Genomic DNA, 19108 nt, shown 5'->3' on the forward strand with positions numbered 1-19108 from the left:
ATTTCAATATCTTTAATATTTTTTCATGCATTGTTGAATTGGTAGCATAAAAGTATGCAAATCCTTAAAAAATTAATCAAAAAACTCTTCCTTACTTGCATAACAAACATTCACTAGGATTGGAACCATCATCCAATCAAGTTCAAAAAATCTAAAAAACCTCCAAAAACCAACCCAAACCAACTCTCAAGTTGGGAACATTAGCCCATAATACTATGCAAAAAGACATGGGCTTGGACACGTGAGCCTATAGACATGAGCTAATAGACATGAGTCTGAATACGTGAGCCGTGAACTTCAACACGTGAGACATGAGCCTGAACACGCGAGCTTGTGGATGTTGGCAAAGAATTGTCAACATGAAATATACATACCCAATTGCTCAGACAACTCCATGAACAATTATATTGCTTCATGAATAAGAATGATTACATTTCTTGTGTCTACGTAAGAGAGATGATGGTGCTTATGATATTAAAAGATGCAATCGAATAGGTGCCTTTGACTAAGGGTTCACACCATATAGATGTAAATGTAATAAGGTCAATGATATCCTTATCAATGTCTAGGCTAATGTGCATGTGCATCCACTAGCACCTAGCACACCCGGTGGATCGGATGCTAATCCTAAGTGTGAACCTACATAAATGCTAAGGCATACCAGAAATGAAATCCCATACGGTACATGCAATGCCATGCTATATATCATACAATATGAATATGTAAAACCGTGAATCAATAATGATCCACACTCCACAAGCAAGGAGTGAAACATAAGAATCTGCATGAAGCACAACTTCTGCATCATAGGCAAAAAATAGCCTATCACCAAAAAGATATGTTGATGTAAATCCACTAGCATCTGGAACATGTACCAAAAACGGCACAACACCAAGAAAACATGCCGATGAAGTACATGGTGACAAATCATCACCATAAAACCACGCCAAATAGGATCTCAGCAACAACTGCATCAAGAAAGCACGGTGGACATTCCCACCAAGCCACCTTGTTCCTTATTCTTTCCAAATTTTATTAACATGTCACTGCACAGCTAGCCACTCCATATTCATTTCAAAGCCCAAGCTTACATTCTGCTCAGTATCATAAGTCAGATAGTTTGAAGCACAAAGCTGATGACAAGCACATATATATTCGTATAACAACACATCAAGGGTGTATCTTGCAAGTGTCAAATGCTGAGAGTACATTGCCTTTGTTGTTGCAGCTCAAGTGCAAGAAATTTAACAGCGGTTCTTGGACTGCCAGTGTACACATGGAAGGACACAATATTCTATGTGCTTAAAATACCTGCCTTATGATGGGCCCTCATCCTCTTAAGTATTCTCAACTGATGGAACACCCTTCTTGTCCTACTTATGGGAAAATCTCATGCCGATTAAAGGTAATAAGCTGCCTGCTATGAATACACCAGAATCTACTTATCCAGAGCTCCAGCAAGAGGGTTGTATTTTCACTCTTTGTGTACAAAATTTAAGGCACAATGTGCCATTATTTTTTATACCACCTATTCCCAATCTTGCCTGCTACTGGACCCTGCCTTGAGCGGAAGAGCTCAGCTCAAGTTGTTTCAAGTATCAAGGTCGAATGTACCCATGCAGAGCCCCCAAAATACAGGCCAACAAAGAGAACTGAGGTATATATAACCCATAACCGCAATGACAATCTACAACAGAATCCACTTGATAATCAACACAAAGATCATGAAGAGGCAGAGACAGATAAGTATCATCACACAAAGCACCATGCCCCCCTTCTTCTGAGTCTTTTCAGCCTGCAAAAACAGTCACGAGGTTGACAAACTCAGTCCAAATAGTTCGCATTGATGGCAGATGCAGCATCCATTCATCTTTTAAAAAAGTTCACCTTCTCCAATTGTTTTGCTCCTTGCTCAACCGAAGCAGCAACGTTCTGAAGGTTGTAATCGATACGATCAACAATGGTTCCCTGGAAGCAGATCACAAAAGGCTTAGCTGCGAACCATGACAATGAAAGCATAAGATGTGCAGTCTGGAAAACCCAAAGTACCTGATCTATAACTAAAACAGAGAGGTCTTTCATGATTTGACCCAAGTCATTCACCGACTCAACTATCTGCATCAAATAAAAAAGGAAGTACACATGTTGATCTCGAAGTGAACAGCACAAAAACACAAAAGAACAGGTCTTTATAGACATCTACCCCACCCATCCATGGTGGTGGATCCCCCCACCCGTGAGGAATGGGCTCGTGAGATCCTCCCTTTTAACACCAGGTAAACACTATGCCTGAAAATCCACCAAGTACCTGTGAAATTTCCTTTTCCTGTTCTGCCGTCAACCTTTCAGCCTTCTTCACACGAGACATTTGCTGCCTGCCAAAACCCTGCCCAACCAGATTATTTAGAAAAATAAAGTAGGGCCAATAACCAGTAAATCTATGGCATATTTCAGTCATCATTTACAGCCATGAACAGTCAGCAACAGTTATCTAAATAGCTGATCCGTGTCACAGTACCAAGTCATAGTCATCGTCTATGCTGTTGGATCTATGTTCGCTCAAGTTCATGCCCAGATCAGCTCCAGCTGGAACCTGAAAACCACAAGTAAAGGTGGTCAAACCAAGTACTCATGCCACAAAGACACGTGTCTTTCTCTTCTGCTTTCAGAAAGCAAAATAAACTAAGCTCACTGCAGTAAGGCACAGGTGCATACGTCCTGTTGTTGTTGAAGGCGTTCTAGATAACCTTTCTGCTGTTTCCGAAACTCCATTGAAAGGGACTGGAGATTAGTTGCCAAGGATCTCTGTTTTGCAAACAAAACATCAACCAGGCAGGTCAGAGTAACTTCAAAAAGAAGAGTTTATTCAGCATATATTAAAAATAAATCCCTAATGCATATGTAAGCAGCGAAGCCTGTACAATCATATATGTTTGAATCGAGTTGCATAATACTTCAACGCTACCATAAGCAAACATCCCGAAGGTCTCCTGGAAACTAGCCAACAAAGAACTTTGAATGCTTTAGCGCTGTGTGTCAAAAGCGCCACACCTTAATAGCCTCAGCTTCCTGCTGTATTGCTCCCAGTCGGCTATCCTATCACCCAGCCTAAGCAGCCCCTTAACACCAGTCTTGTACAAAAAAAAAGCCACTTTTGTGACTTTTAGAGACTATTGTAGGAGATTCATTTCTTTTGAAGTTTGGTATTTCCATGGTCATAGTTTTTGTAAAAAAGTTCTAATTTTAAAATTTACATTGAAATACCTTAAATATTTTTTTTAGCACACTAGAAGTGCAAAAAAAAAAAAAAAACTTCTATATGTATTTAGGCCATTGGCATGTATTTTTTTATACACATCTCATTGAAGATTAAGCTATTATAGTAATTTTATACTACTTTCAGTAATTTTGAAAAATATAAATTTATAACGTAATGATTTTTTTTCAAAACTTTTACCATAGGTAGATGCATGCCAACCAACATTCTCGCCTTTCCATTTCTTCAAAATTCATAAATCAAGCTTTTCCACTTTTGTGGCTCAATTACAAGACTAGTGGCCTACCATGATTTCTAGAAAGGAATGAAAGATGGTCACATATTCACATGCAATTTGCACCATGAGAAATGGTGTAGATAGGCCAGAAAGGTGGAAGGTACCTCAAGGTTAGTCACCAATACATGTCAACCTAGCACTCTAAGAAAGGTACCACCTTCAAAAGATGGAGGGAACTCCAAATGTTCGCATGCAGGTGGGCACGTAGGCTGCCATCCGCACACCTTAGGCCATCATCATTCGATCGTCATGGTGCTTGCTCCCTCTTCGGCGATCCTGCAGTGACAACATTGTGCAATCCATGCCTCTATCTATCTTTCTGGAGAAGCAGCCACTTGGCAACAAAAATTCAGTGAAGTCACCTGAACTTGCATGCCATTCACCATGAATAAGAACCAAAATGAAGCTATTCACAAACATTGATATGACACATGGATTTGGTGAAGATCAAAGCAAGTATCTTAAGAGGTTTCTAGAGTCATCTTAAAAATATCTAGTCTTCTTGAGAAATGTCTGGGAAAGTAAAGTTTTCTAGATAAATCTTGGATGAATATATAGGTCCTTAGGAGCTTATAAAAAGGTCTCATCCCTCCCCCTGTATAATAATTGTCTCCATCTAATGAACTTCCATTTTTCAACTCACTGGCATCCATCTTAGTATCCTGATCCCTTGGAATCACATTGGCATCTCTTGCATTCATTGGTATCTCAACTTACCATCCCCTCATTTTCCAACATGGTATCAAAGCGTTAATTTGATTAAAATGGGGCAGGCTCCAGCTCTGTAATTCTGAGCGCCTTGCGGGTGGCATCAGAGAGAATGTTCTTTCCTAAACCACCGTCCAAGCCCACTCCTTAAATGGTTCTTCCCCACAACTGAACTGGCACTTCTAGAAACGTTGCATCCCGATCCGCAACTTGCTGGACCTTGAAGGCCCTTTTATCCTCCGTAGCCTCACCCACTTTTCATATTGGGACTGCCTTCTGCAATCTACTCTGAATCTACCAGTTTTCATATCAATTGAATCCAGTAATTCAGAACGAGACACAACAACTAATCCAATGTCATATTCAATTTCATGCTTTATGACTGCTTTATAGCAGTCAAATAGCAGTCTTTGCTTGCTTTTAAACAAAGCACACAGAAATGCAGCAGCACTCCTACAGCTCATGTGATGATGTGGAAGTTTGGGTATCTCTTGGAAGCTCTCTTGTACAAAGGCAATCTACTCTTGGACTCTTTTAAAGTACCTGGGACTCCTGGAATCTTGTGCGTTTGGAGATTTTTCTCTCGGGCTCCTGTTTATCTCAAGGAATCTTCTCGACTTCACCAACTACAACATTTCAATGTTCATGATGAGGCAATTTCCTTGTCCAAGAGTATAAGAATATCAAGTGTTGCCTTAAACACTATCATGCACAGTAACACAGCAAACAGACCACAAACTCCAGAAATGTTTTTCTCCAAAATCACCTCTACAGAGTAAAGCCTCTTCACACCATCTCACATGTGTAGGGTAGAAAAGACTACCATGGCTGGCCTTATTTTCTTCTATTCGCCTAGGGTGATAAAGACTCTTGGTATGCATCGACCACATGTCGGGGATGACATGACATGAACTTCCTGTGACTGCCTTTTTTATACACAAGCACAAGCAGATATAGTGACCAAACAAGAGCAAAACAATGTTATTAGCAATGACCTTTGGACTTGAGCCCTGTAAATATCTTCCATTGGTGAAACAGTCTTATAGGTGGTGCTACTTCTGAAGAGCTTAGACCCTGGAATTCATATGTTTGTAAATTCACCACACGCAGAAGAAAGCTCCATTTGGGGAGCTATATTGATAGAGGAGCTATCAATGGAACACGAAGATGGTAATGAACCAAGGGCTTTCACCACCAAAACACAAAGGAGCCAATGAGGTGATAGCTCAAGTGGTGAAGGTGTTTGCCTAGGACCAAGAAGTCCTGGGTTCAAAACCCCCCTTGGTGCTTCCTCGGCGGCATCGCCTACGGGCAGTGGAAAATCAGTAACTATGGGAGGATCTTGGGCCTGAGGCCAGTTGGGGAAAAAAAAAACACAACGGAAAGCCTGTGAAGGTTTCAAGTTGAACAAGCATATTCCAAACAAAAAGATAGCCAAAGAAGAAGAGCGAGAAAATTCTTTTCATCGCACAACATTACTCCAATTAAGTTACCACCAAAAATGGATCATTGGTTATAAATTTCAATCACCAAGTAAAGGTCTTCCCGCTTTGGCATAAATCCTGGCACGGACATTGAGCCCACAAGTAACTTTATCACCAAAAGTGAAAGTTTAAACAGCCCTTAAATTTCGCAAGCCCAACATTGCAAAGGCATCCAGATGTGGATATGCCCACAAGATGACTAGAGTCTAGGGTATCCTGCAAGAAAGTAGTACGTCCTCCAGATTGTGAGACAACAACCAGGGTATCCTGTGAGGAAGTGGTACTTTTCCAGATGTGGATATGCCTGTGAGACATGCATAGGGTGCCACAAAAGAGGGAAAAAATCCCTAACATGCAATCAACACATGCATAGGGTGCCACAAAAGAGGGAAAAAATCAGCGAGCCCTAAGCTCTGAAGCCAAACTGGCAGTGGTTTTCCAACTGCAGAGCATCCACGTATCCCACCATTTGCAGTATACCCTGTTTGCAATCTGGAACCACCGTGCACATCTAGCTGAAGCAAGGTTAGGCTGTGATGCCAACAGTAAGCCTATTGGTGCAATGTAAGTATAAAAAGAGATAGAATGAGCAGCAGAAGACTTCAACAGAGAAGCATTCACAAGTATCCTACTCTAATCCTGTATTAATGCTGCAACCTATTCCCAAAAGATCATCAAAAGATTGATCTCTATAGATCTCAGCCCAAGTTTGTTGTGGACTCCTGTCCCTCAGCCCAAAACTGCTAGCTGCAAATCTGTTCCTCTTTCTACTTTGCTCCAAATGGCCAGAGCTCCTGAGCGAGCACCCCAAACAGAAACAATTAACACACATCAGTTCTCAATTCCTATGCAACAGATTGCAAGCACTTCAGCAGTTAGCAGATCTAACAGAATTCTCCAAAAGTTCATAAGCTATTCACCACTTAGCGACATACGATGAATTAGAATAAGAGAATCATCGTGCCTTCTGTCATCATTACTCTTTTTTCTCTCTTCCTCATCATCTTTGTGGCAGCTTTCAGGTCATGAAGAAACTATTGTTGAAGTTGTCCCTCAATTTCTCTTGGACTTGAGCATTTGGTCATCCTTCTAGACATGATCTTGTAGATGGTAGACCACAATTAGAACCATGGCACACAACTAACCAGGAAAGTGGGCATAGCCAAAATCTGCACAAATACCTGCTCTTTGTCTCTAAGGAAAACTCTTTGTATGGATTTCCCAGAGTAGAATTTTTCTAGAAAGATCATGGCCATCCTTATGACTACTCGATCTTCTTCCTTAAAGCTACGAAAAAGTTGTGCCAACATGCAGCTATCAGAGCCATGGCCTTTAGAAATGATGTTTTCTCATTTTCACATGTATTCGCTGAATCATTGCTGCAATGTTAATGATTTAGACACCATTAAGAATAAGCCAAACAAGTCTTATGGACTACAGTACCTTGTGGGTGGTGACATTCAATGAATTATGCAAGAATGGTGATTGTCCTGAGATGATTAATAACAGAAAACAGTACCTATTTTATTGACAGAAAAGCCTAAGTTAAAAAAGGCGCACATACTTGGACATTTTTCCTGAGGTTTGCATCTTCATTGAGCCCTTTGCCTGAGGAAAGCTGCTGAAGATTCTTTTCACAGTTCTTTAACAGATGGGTCATCTCGTGTGTTAGTGACTCTATCATCCGTTGCTCTTCCTTGCTGTCACCAAACGTGGGCCTCAGTGCCTTTGCATGAGCTTTTACTAACTCATTCATCTTGACACGAGCTTTCTGCATGTCATTTGATATTTCCTCAGAGGTATCCACCCATACTGGCGGTAAACTCACAGCAACAGCCCCTGCCCTACATGCAATTCAGATTGTAAAAAAAGACATCAAAAGCATGTTGTAGGAAATGGTGATGTAACACGCGGAAGCTCTGAGAGTCTTCTTTCAGCCCTAAACACCACTTAGAACATGTTGATGCAAAAACGCAGACAGAAGGGAGAGTAGAGAGAGAGAGAGAGAGAGAGAGAGAGAGAGAGAGAGAGAGAGCTGGAAATTCAGTATATTCATATGGTACAAAAAGGTACCCTAAATCTACAGCCATAGGCTGCCTTGAAAAGGTAGTGAAATACCCTACTCTAATCCTAGTCTAGACCCACACCCAAAAGGGGAGTGAATGACTAAATCAATGAGCAAACTTGCCTTTTATAGGCTGGAGAATATCCCATGGACTGGCCGACCAGCAGTCGGCCAGCTCCAAGATATTAGTCATGGCTGGTCTGAAGTTTATAATACCCATCAGCATCTAAACCTATCAGAACCCACATTATATCATCTTATAGAAAGAATATGAAAGGCTATATCTGCTGAGCGATTCAGCCCTAGTTTGCTCAAAATCTCTCCCTCTCTGTGACGCACCTAGGACATTCAGGGCATAGGCCAGTGGACAACCAGTCGGCCAGGTGGGAATGGGCAGTCCTCAGGACTGGCCAACAGCACATTTGCAGGCCCAATTCTAAGGTAGTATTAGCTTTTCTTTTGTTCCTTAACCTCACCATCCCCCAACCTCCAATCCTATAACGTAACTATGCTGTGATCGTGGATGAGATTGTTTTTAAGTTCCAACAGTGTCAAAAGTTCAAGATCCAATGTAAAAGGGGAATCTTTGATCCGATCAATGGTGTCTACGGAAGATTTGACATCAACAACTGAAATGGTTGAGAAAAGAGCTTTCACCAATGTGAGTACCCGCACGAAGATCTAAAACTACAAAAACCAAATAATACCCGTTCCATTGCCTAGGAGTAAATTAGTGCATAGCATTGCTTCAGAATACATCATTCAAAATTGTACTACAAGAATCAGCTTTGTGTTGTCAAGAGCAATGATTTCCGCCAGGTGCTTCTACTCGAGGGACATGATGTTCCCGTTTCAGAACACCGTTTTGCGAGGGTCCGAAATTGAAGAAATTATCCCATCTTTTCTTTTGACCTCGCATATGATGCAAGATCTTCATCAATATGTATGGTTCTACCAGGTCTATCAAAAGTCAAAGCCAGATCCCAAGAAAGTTGCCGGTAAACTTCACCCATTGCCAGTTCCAGAGTTGCCATGGGAGGACATTTCAATGGACGTTGTGGTTGGATTGCCCAAGAGCCGGAGTTTTTGAGAATGATTGTATTCTTATAGTTGTTGATTGATTGAGTAAGCAAACCCACATTATTCCTTGCAAGTCAAATGCAAATGCTCACGAGGTGGCTAGGCTTTTCCGGGAGGTGTTCTGCTCAAATGGACTTGCGAAGAGGATTGTCTCATGGTTTGGGGACGAAGTTACAATTCAATATCGCCGTTCATCTCTAGACAAACGGCCAAACCGAGAGCATGAAAAACAAAGCTATGATCAATATGATGCAGTATGTAACTATTTGGCCCTCCTAGCTCTATTTCACATGATGGACGAAGTTGGCTCAAGAAAAAGCAACAGTCTTAGTCAAAAAGCAAGAAAAAGAAAAAGTCAAACTGGGTTGACCGCAAGCCAAGGGCACCATTGGAAAGAGGAGACTGAGCCGGACCAAAAATCTAAAAGCCACTTTTCCAAAAAGCAGCTCCAGGGCCAAAAAGCAAGGCCCTGAAGTCAAAAAAGAAAAGCACATCAACTTTATTAAAAGACAGGTAATATTTTATTAATAAAAGTAAAAGAAGCAAAAACAAAAGCAAAGAGTAAAAGGCAAAAGCCAAAGCATGGACAAGCTTTTAGCAAAAAGCAAGGCTTCCCCAAGGTATAAAAGAGCCTGGAGCCCTCTTGTTTGGGCATCAAGTGGGTGAAGTGTGTGGAGAGCAAGGTTATCATCATCAACATCAACTTCATCATCTTTGTCTATTCGGCGCCACCGCCCAGAGCCGCCGCAGTGCAACCCCGCCCCCACTACATCAAGCTGCCAGCATCTTTCCCTAGATTCTCAGTAGAGAGATTGGCAGTCGAGCATTCATATCCGCTGCCACTTTGGTGTTTGCTTTTTCAAGGTTCTTCTTCAGATTGGGTATTGAGTTCCCTCGGACATCTTTGAGGTTTTGGATTTGGATTCATTGGACTTGGATTCATTGGATTTGGATTTGGATTTGGATTTGGATATTGGATCTGGTACTAGCCCGGTGAGAGATACTTGTGGGTTGTCATCCTCGTGTGTTCTCGGCATCAAAGATCTTGTGCCTCGACATCGACATCAACATCGACTTGGATATCCTATATCGGCATATCTATTTGTTTTGTATTGAATATTCATTGATTGTATTTATCCTGGGCAACATGCTCGTGGATTGTTCTTGAATAAATTCCTGAAAGGGGACGGGGCTTGTTCCCCGCTCAGTGTGGTGTACTGTGCAAGATCCCTATTCCCTTCTCTCTCTCCCCTCTCTCTGTATATCTTTATCTCTTGGACACGTGGTTGAATCTATCACGACATGCCCCGCTAGGCTTATAGTGGTATCAGAGCAGGATTTCTCTTGAAGAAACTTTCTTGGGGTGACAAAACCATGGCAAGAGTAGAGGGATACCAAGGGCATAATGAAGGAAACAATTATGATGCCAACCCAAGACTTCAAGATGGGAACCAAGACCAACAGTCTATTTCTCATGAGACAGTAGCTATGACATCGGCAGAGTACCAAGATTTTCAGCAGTTTAGACAGTTTCTCCAAGATGAAGAATTCCTAGCTTGGAGAGCCAAGAAGGAACAAGACCAAAGAAGGGCTCGGATGTTTAAAGATTTTATCAAGGACCAAGCCACCGAAGCCGAAAGAGTAGAAGCTGCCAAAGCTTATCTCCGCACCAAAAGGAGTCACTATTGCACAAGGATCTAGAGGTACCCGTTCCATTTCTTGTGTGGAGGAAACACGGAGGCTATCCCTAGGCCCGCTCTCTCAGATGCAAATTCTTCAGGACACGTAAAGGAAAGGAAGGCAAAGAATCCTTCATCAACCGGTAAGATGGACTTCAAACCGGGAGAGAAGAGCATCAAGTTTGATGCTTTTCATGGAAAGCGGGATACACAAAAAGCATTATCTTTTGTTAAATAGCTTGATGCCACTTTTGGAGAAGACGACTACTCCGAAAAGTCAAAGCTTTGAATGGTTCATATGCATTTGAAGAATGCCCTCTTGAATTGGTGGCTTAAAGTTGTATAGGAAGGGACCGAGCCAAAGACATGGACCGACTTCAAGACTATGTTCAACAAGAAGTTTCTACCTGCAAACTTTGAAGCAAATGTGCAGAAGGAATGGGATGAGGTAAAGCAGAGAGTTGGTGAGAATGTGGCATCTTACCTTAATAATTTTTCAGCAGTTTCTTTGAAGTTTACTTCATATACTCCCATTTCACCAGTAATGGAGATGCGTAAGTTTGTGAATGGATTGCAACCTAAGCTTATGCAAGCAGTTTATATGGCTGGACTGAAAACGTTGGAAGAAGCCCAAGACAAAGCTTTACAAGCCGAGGCCTTGTACATGCCTTGGATGGACGGCAAGACAAAGAACGACAATCGGGATCCACCTCAAAGGAAGAAGTTTAAAGACCGATCCCCATCAAGAGCCGAGTCTCAGAGAAGGAGCGGAGTGAGGACAAACCTGTTAGAAGTCATCTCCTGTCTATTTTTATACACCAGGGCCTCTGTTGTGGGCGTGCCCGCCCTGTATAGGTGTTGCAATTTTTCCTCACTCCCCGTATTTTTTCCCTATTTTTCCCATTTTTTTCCATGGTGTGGATGGATGCCAGATGGTTGGCACAAGCCCATGGTGCTGGCCGACTGCACCTCATGGCTGGCCGACCTGTTTTACATAGTCGTGGAGGTGCTGGTGGCTGGCCGACTTGCTTCCTACAGTCGTGGAGACAACTACTGCTGGCCGACTACTTTATGCAGTCGTGGAGAGCCTCTAGCGCTGGCGACTGCATGCATGGGGCATATAAATAGGCCCCATGCTCCTCACCATTGTATCATTCAGTTTTCTGCGGGATCTTGTGTATAGAGAAGAGTTTACACGCCTATTTCTCTGTGTCTCTTGTGCTGTCTATTTTCTGCATTCTACTTGCTCTTGTCAACCCAAGTTTGGTTATCATTTCCCTGCATATTCTGACATGGTGTCAGAGCCCTAGGCTCGTGATAGATCTTGGGAGTTTTCTGAGCAAGAGGGGGATAGTTCACTTTGTTGTCCCACTTGCCTGCTCAGTATTCTGCTTTCTACTCCTCGTTGATTACGAGTGGCAGGCTCAGCACCATTACCTGGGAGGAGCTTGTGCCAATGGTCTTGGACCAGGAGGAACGTTTCACGAACCCTCCTCACAGTGGTGGTTCGGAGGCCTTAACTGGCCAACGGTCGAAAGGCCGGAATAACAACAAAGGCAAAGGCAAGGCTTCACTGGAGAAGTCTTCTGAGAAGAAGCCTGACTCAGAACGAGAGAAGCTGAAGGCCAAAAGATTCTGCAATGATTGTGGCGAGAAAGGCCACTATTGGAGGAAGTGTCCTGAGCGGACAGGAAAGAGTGCTGATTCCTCCTCAGCTGCAAAGACTCCTGCATTTGTGCACTTAGAGATGATAGACTCCGACACTTCATCATCTTCGAGCGAGGAGGCATTTGGCTTCACCGCGAAGAATACCCGGGAATGGATTCTTGACAGTGGTGCTTCCAGGCACATGACTCCATCCCGTGACTTCTTTTTGGATCTGAAACGGCAGTCAGGTCGCATCTTTATTGGCCACAACTCCACTATTCCGATACATAGTGAGGGCCGGATGGAGATTATTCCGGACGGCAAGGCGGGTAAGCATGCTTCCCATGTTCTTTATGTCCCTCCTCTGGGTTCTCATCTTCTGTCACTGCATGAAGTATGCAAGACTGGCTTTCGGGTGGAATTTGAGGAGCATTCAGTTGCTCTACGGGACCGTGAGACTGGCCAGGTTGTTTGGGAAGGCGGTGTGGAGAATGGTATCTACAAGCTCTCTGCACTCTCCTCGTTGACAGGTTCTCAGGTTGGAGATTTGTGGCACTTTCGTTTTGGCCACTTAAATGTGGATGCATTGAGGCGAGCTTTCCGAGACCAGATGGTGGTTGGCTTGCAAGATGTTGGTAGCAGGCAAGGGCGTTACAGTCTTGCATACGTGGTAAGCAGCACACGGAATCCTTTCCGAAGCAGGCTTCCAGGCGGGCTTCAAAACCATTGGAGTTGATTAACACTGACTTGTGTGGACCTTAGCAGCCACCATCTTTGGGAGGATCTCTCTACTTTATGCTGTTTGTTGATGATTGTACCAGATTCACGTGGGTCTACTTTCTTTCCCAGAAGGACCAAGCTTTTGCACGGTTCAAGGATTGGCACGTGATGGTGGAGAAAGAGTCTGATTTCAGGTAAAGACTCTCGAGTCTCAGGGCTGATAAAGGAGGTGAATTCTCCTCGACTGTATTTCTCAGATTTTGTGCAAATCATGGCATCAAAAGGGAACTGGCCAATACAGGATCGCCTTCGGAGAATGGAGTTGTCGAATGCAAGAACAGGACTGTGGTGGAGATGGCGAGGACCATGCTGGAGCATCGTGATCTTCCTCGTCCACTTTGGGGAGAGGCTGTGGCAACGACTGTCCATACCCTCAACCGATCTCCGACGACTTCAGTATCCCACATGACTCCATTTGAGGCATATTTTGGCAGGAAACCAAATGTCTCGCACTTTCGTGTTTTTGGGAGTGACGCGTATGTACATATTCCGAAGCAGCAGAGGGGGAAGCTTGACTCCAAGTCCCGCAAGCTTGTATTTGTGGGGTATAATTCTCTTTCCAAGGGATACAGATTGTATGATCCAGACAGGAACGAGATTGTTGTCAGCCGGGATGTGGTCTTTGACGAGCATGTTTCAGTATCCACTGTTGAGGAGCCGCCACTTCTTGGAGATCCAGAGGAGTCTGATGATGATTCCCAGACCATTATTCCAATTGATCAACTTCAGTCAGTAAAGGGTGCTAGGCGTGTGAGTATGGTCTACTTGAGAGGGATATAAAGGATATATGATGTAGAGATATAAGCAGCCTGCAGCTGGAGTAGAGCCCCTGCGACCTTGGGAGGCTCCACGATCTGTTCGAGTACCTAGGTGGTTGTTAGACACCCTTCGGGAGTCAGGTGTCACGGAGTTACCCTCCGAGTGGACCACAGAGGACGGCCCTCGAAGATCACACAGAGTCCGAGATAAAAGCAATACAGCGGAGCTTCTTCAGGTAAACTATGCTTTGATGTCTCGTATCATGCGGGATAAAGAGCCCACTTCCGTAAAGGAAGCCCTTTCACAGGATACTTGGAGGAAAGCCATGCAGGTGGAACTTGATGCCATCGAGAAGAACAACACTTGGGAGTTGGTACCGAGGCCGTCGAAGCGGTCAGTCATTGGTGTCAAATGGGTCTTTAAGACCAAATACGCGTCTGATGGGTCGGTGGACAAACACAAAGCCAGGCTTGTGGCTAAAGGTTATGCTTAGCGGCCAGGCATCGACTACGAGGATACCTTTGCACCGACAGCGCGGATGTCCACGATTCGGACCGTTCTTGCCCTTGCTTCTTCTCAGAGGTGGCCCGTGTATCAAATGGATGTAAAATCTGCGTTCCTTAATGGTGACCTGTAGGAGGAGGTGTACGTTGAGCAGCCTCCAGGCTTCATTGTTCCAGGATCGAAAGGGATGGTTTACAGGTTACGTAAGGCCTTGTATGGTCTTAAGCAGGCTCCCAGGGCTTGGAATCAGAAGATTGATTCCTTCTTTGTTCGGACTGGATTTCAGAGATCGGTTGCAGATCCAAACCTATATCTCTTTCGGGAACGCGGCATGGTCACGATTATCATCCTTTATGTGGATGATCTCATTCTCACTGGCGGTCATGTGGAGCACATTGGAGTGACGAAGGCTACCTTGTCAAAAGAGTTTGAGATGACCGACTTAGGCTTACTCCACTTCTTTTTGGGATTGGAGATCTGGCAAACCCAGAGGGGGTTTTTCATCTCTCAGCAGCGGTATGTTCATGAGTTGCTTGAGGCCTTTGGGATGGAGAACTGCAAGCCTATTACTTCGTCGATAACCGTTACTGATCCTTTTGAGCCAGTTGATGCCTTGCAGTACCGGAAGTTGGTTGGTTCATTGATCTGGTTGCTGAACACCAGATTGGACTTGAGCTTCTCCGTGGGGCTATTGAGCTCTTTCATGCAGACGCCATTGAAGTCTCATTGGGACGCAGGATTGCGGATCTTGCGTTTTTACCCTCGGCTTAGGAGCAGTTTCTTGGAGCAGCAAGAGGCAGCCAACTATTGCCCTCTCTTCGACAGAGGCAGAGTATCGGGCTGCTTGTGGAGCTGCTTGTGAGGTTGTGTGGCTGCGGAGGCTGCTAGGCGAGATTGGGTTTCCACAGAAGGAGCCCACAATCATCTAGTGCGATAACTAGAGTTGGATAGCTATTGCTCGGAACCCGGTTTTTCATGCCCGGACCAAGCACATAGAGATACAGTATCACTTTGTACGTGAGAAGATCTTGGCTGGTGACATCTTGCTACTTTATTGTTCGACGGAGGACAATGCGGCGGACCTCTTCACACGAAGTCTCTACCTCAAGCTACGCTCAGGCGGCACTCCAGCTCCCTTGGGTTGATTGCACAGCCATGCGCTGAGAGGGGGTGTTAGAAGTCATCTCCTGTCTATTTTTATACACTAGGGCCTCTGTTGTGGGTGTGCCCGCCCTGTATAGGTGTTTTATCATTTTTCCTCACTCCGTGTATTTATTCCCTATTTTTCCCATTTTTTTTCATGGTGTGGATGGATGCCAGATGGTTGTTGGCAGGAGCCCATGGTGCTGGCCGACTACACCTCATGGCTGGCCGACCTGTTTTACATAGTCGTGGAGGTGCTGGTGGTTGGCCGATTTGCTTCCTACAGTCGTGGAGACAACTACTGCTGGCCGACTGCTTTATGCAGTCGTGGAGAGCCTCTAGCGCTGGCCGACTGCATGCATGGGGCATATAAATAGGCTCCATGCTCCTCACCATTGTATCATTCAGTTTTCTGCGGGATCTTGTGTATAGAGAAGAGTTTACACGCCTATTTCTCTGTGTCTCTTGTGCTGTCTATTTTCTGCATTCTACTTGCTCTTGTCAACCCAAGTTTGGTTATCATTTCCCTGCATATTCTGACAAAACCTCCACTCTTTCGAAAAAGATTGTCCCTCAAGCAACGTGAGGAATATGCCAAAGAAGTGAAGTGTTTCCAATGTGGAAACAAGGGACATATAGCTACAAATTGTCTTGACAAGCCAAAGCAAGAAGCCCGAAGGATCAAAAGATCATCATATTGACATCCTTCCAAGAAGTTTGTCAAAGTGGAGATTGCATTGGAGCAGTCTTGTACCATGAGGGCCATGTTGTAGCCTATGAAAGTCTTTGATGAGGATTTCAAAGATTGTATTGGAACAGATTATATGATGGAAATTTTGTGACTTTTCTTGTCTCATCAAGGAGGATTCTTTAAAGTGTCTATAACTCAATTTTGGGAGAAGCTACTACTATTTGCCTAGCAAAAAGAACATTAAGTTTTATGCTCAAGAATGTTTGGTTTTGTCAAATGGACAAGTTTGACTGACAAAAACTAGAAGGATTATTACACTCATTGAATGTTCTATGGAAGCCAATGACCTTGTCTTCGTCAACACGAACTTGCGAATGCTTTGCAAGAGCATGACCAAGAAGGTAGATCCCTTCACCCAGTGGGAGATGAGTCAACAAGAATAGCCTTCCGAAGTCTGGAAGACAACTTACCGAGTGAGCTTCCAAACTCGAACTCACACCTGGCTCTGAAGTAGCGGAGGAGGGTCTGTCAAGAGAAGCTGTATGTAGAAGTCGGTGGCAATGGTGCAAACCTGTGGTGAAATCCACAGTCACTGGAAATTTTCAAGTAGCGATGTGATCAGGGCCTAGCTGAAACCGCAAGCTCCCCGAACCCTGTTTCACTCCCTTCCGCCTTTGATCCTTCCTCCGCCTCTGTTCCTCTGCCTTCGCTTCCTTCCTCCATCGTTGCGCCCCTCTTTCCTCTTTCGTCTCTTTCCTCCTCCGCTGCCTGAATCGCTCCCCTCCGCCTCCGCCTCCACCTCTGTTCCTCTACCTTCGCTTCCTTCCTCCTTCGCTGCCCCCTCCTTCCTCCATCGTTTCCCTCCTCCTTCGCTGCGCCCATCCGCTTCTTTTCCTGCTTCGCCCCCCATCCTCCTCCGCCTCCTCTCCTTGCCTTTGCCCACCCTATTTCACCCTTCCCTCCACTCTGTCCGCCCCTGCCCCTGCCCGCCCTTCTCTTCCCTCTGCGCAGCACTGTTGTGCTGCCCGTCCCCCGCCCCTCTTCGCCCTTATGTCCAGCCTTTTCCCCTTGTTTCCCTTTCTTTTTTGCTTTTCTCTTTTCCACCCTCCTTTCCTTTCCTCCGCCTCAACGCCTCCCCCTTGGTTCGGATTGCTCCTCATCCGGGTTCAAGTCGGCCTTTTTCCTCGATTAGCATCATGGCTAATCATTCTCCCTCGGCCGGGCGAACCATTGTATTTTCCGAAGCCGAGCTCGCGGTCCTCTACGCCGAAATAGAAAAAGACTCCAAAACGACCCTCATTGCCAGAATCTTTGGATCTCACCCGTCCCGTCTCCAGGCTCGGGATTGGGTCCTGGTGGCTCTGACCTCGCTCTACACTTTCGAGAGGTTAGGTTGCTTGGAAGAGGTTTCTTCCAAGTGGATTTTGATTCTCAGGACGCAGCCTCAGAGGTTTTGAAGGGCAGCCCTTTGCCATTGGGCCCGAGGAAGATGTTCTTTCTTCCCTACTCCAGCTATTTTGACCCTGTTGAGGAAGATCGGAATTGTCCCGATTACTCTCCAATTCCCAGGTCTTCCTCGTGCATATTGGCCTATGTTAGAGGCCATCGGGTTTGCCTTTGGGCTTGTTCTTCAAGTGCCCCCCCTTCACGCCTTGCCGACATCTTCTGCCCAGGTGGTCACTGCCTCGGCGGATGCTGTCCCCAGGGTCATGGTTCTTGCCCGTGACATTGAGCTCTTTGAGGACTATGTTTTGCTTCCGGGTCCTTGTGGCCCTTTGAAGCAACGTATGGAGATTGCAGGTAAACCCGATCAGTGCCGGGTTTGTCACCAACAGGGTCACTTTGCTCGAGATTGTCCTCGGGCTCGAGGTCGTAGGAGGCCTCGTAACCGGGTCTCTTAGCCGCCACCTCCCTTGGTTCCTTCTCGTCCTTCAATCCGCCAGGTGTGGCGAGTTGTCTCTCACGCCCGCCCCCCTGGTGCGATTGATGGGAAGGCTTCCTCGGATCATGTACAGATAGATGATGTTTCTGGTTAGAGGGATGTGTCAGCTGATGCATCTTTGCAGAGAGATGATATCTCAGATCAGGATGACTTTGTGGAGTCCTCTCTACTTGGAGGGGGCGATTGTTAGAAGTCATCTCCTGTCTATATTCATACACCGGGGCCTCTGTTGTGGGTGTGCCCGCCCTGTATAAGGTGTTTTATCATTTTTCCACACTCCCCGTATTTTTCCGTATTTTTTCCCATTTTCCTAATGGTGGGGAGGGTTGCCAGAGGATGCCAGGAGCACTCCAGTGCTGGCCGACTGCATGTTTCTCAGTCGTGGGCTACTGGACTGCTGGCCGACTGCATTTATGCAGTTCCCATGAGCTAAAATGGCAAGAGAAGGCTACAACGACAAGTGGAGAGCCACACAATAGCTGAAGTGACAAGTGTGAGGCCGCTTGTCTCACTTTGATCCATTTTCTAACAAGTGTCAGGCCACTTGTCTCACTTTGGTCCACTTTCTTGCCACATGTCCCAATCTAAGAGATGGGTCCTTCCATAAACTTTATCTCTAAAAATATCCCAACTGGTAGACATTCTGTCATAGGCACTTTGCCAACTCTTGGTATCTGCCCAATTCCAGATGTAATGACGCAAACAGAATTTCCATCGGAGTCGGGCCAAAATTAGCAACTCTCCTTGGTCCTTTGTATTCTAGGATAATCCCCCATTCCCAAAGCTTGTACTTTCCAAATATTTAAACATCCTGGAGTCCACCAAACTCCTTTCGTACTGGGAAATGTCCAGGCTGGTGACAACAAGGAGAGAGCTATTAGGCGTAGGATTGCTGCTCTTCAGAGGGAACATGAAAAGCATCCACATGCGACTTGGATTACAGACCTCTTGACCACAGTTAGAGCAGAGCTGCAGTTGACAGCACACAGGCCTTCCCATAGCAGGGATTCTGTGAGGTATTTGCAGGATTCACGGGGTGAGGTTCAGATTGAGCCTGATAAATTTTATCGGT

At 45.0% G+C, this 19108-nt stretch overlaps 1 protein-coding gene across 2 annotated transcripts in view; it reads right to left on the minus strand.

The window, feature by feature from the left end:
• Positions 1 to 529: 529 nt before the first annotated feature.
• The window catches only part of LOC147629168 (tlg2p-like protein a), a 40416-nt gene continuing 21837 nt past the window's right edge, over positions 530 to 19108 (minus strand). Inside the window, exons 2-8 of one of the 2 annotated variants that reach the window (XM_086812420.1) lie at positions 7311 to 7590; positions 2716 to 2805; positions 2519 to 2593; positions 2309 to 2386; positions 2050 to 2115; positions 1888 to 1968; positions 530 to 1795 (exon numbers count right to left, since the gene is read on the minus strand). In XM_086812420.1, the coding sequence (XP_086668546.1) occupies positions 1688 to 1795; positions 1888 to 1968; positions 2050 to 2115; positions 2309 to 2386; positions 2519 to 2593; positions 2716 to 2805; positions 7311 to 7590 (778 nt within the window). In that variant the 3' untranslated portion in view covers positions 530 to 1687. The remainder of the gene's footprint in view (positions 1796 to 1887; positions 1969 to 2049; positions 2116 to 2308; positions 2387 to 2518; positions 2594 to 2715; positions 2806 to 7310; positions 7591 to 19108) is intronic. The other variant, XM_086812421.1, reaches the window with a different exon arrangement.

Source organism: Cibotium barometz, chromosome 18 (assembly GCF_041138505.1).
Source record: "Cibotium barometz isolate CiBa-2024 chromosome 18, ASM4113850v1, whole genome shotgun sequence".
Lineage (NCBI taxonomy): Eukaryota > Viridiplantae > Streptophyta > Polypodiopsida > Cyatheales > Cibotiaceae > Cibotium > Cibotium barometz.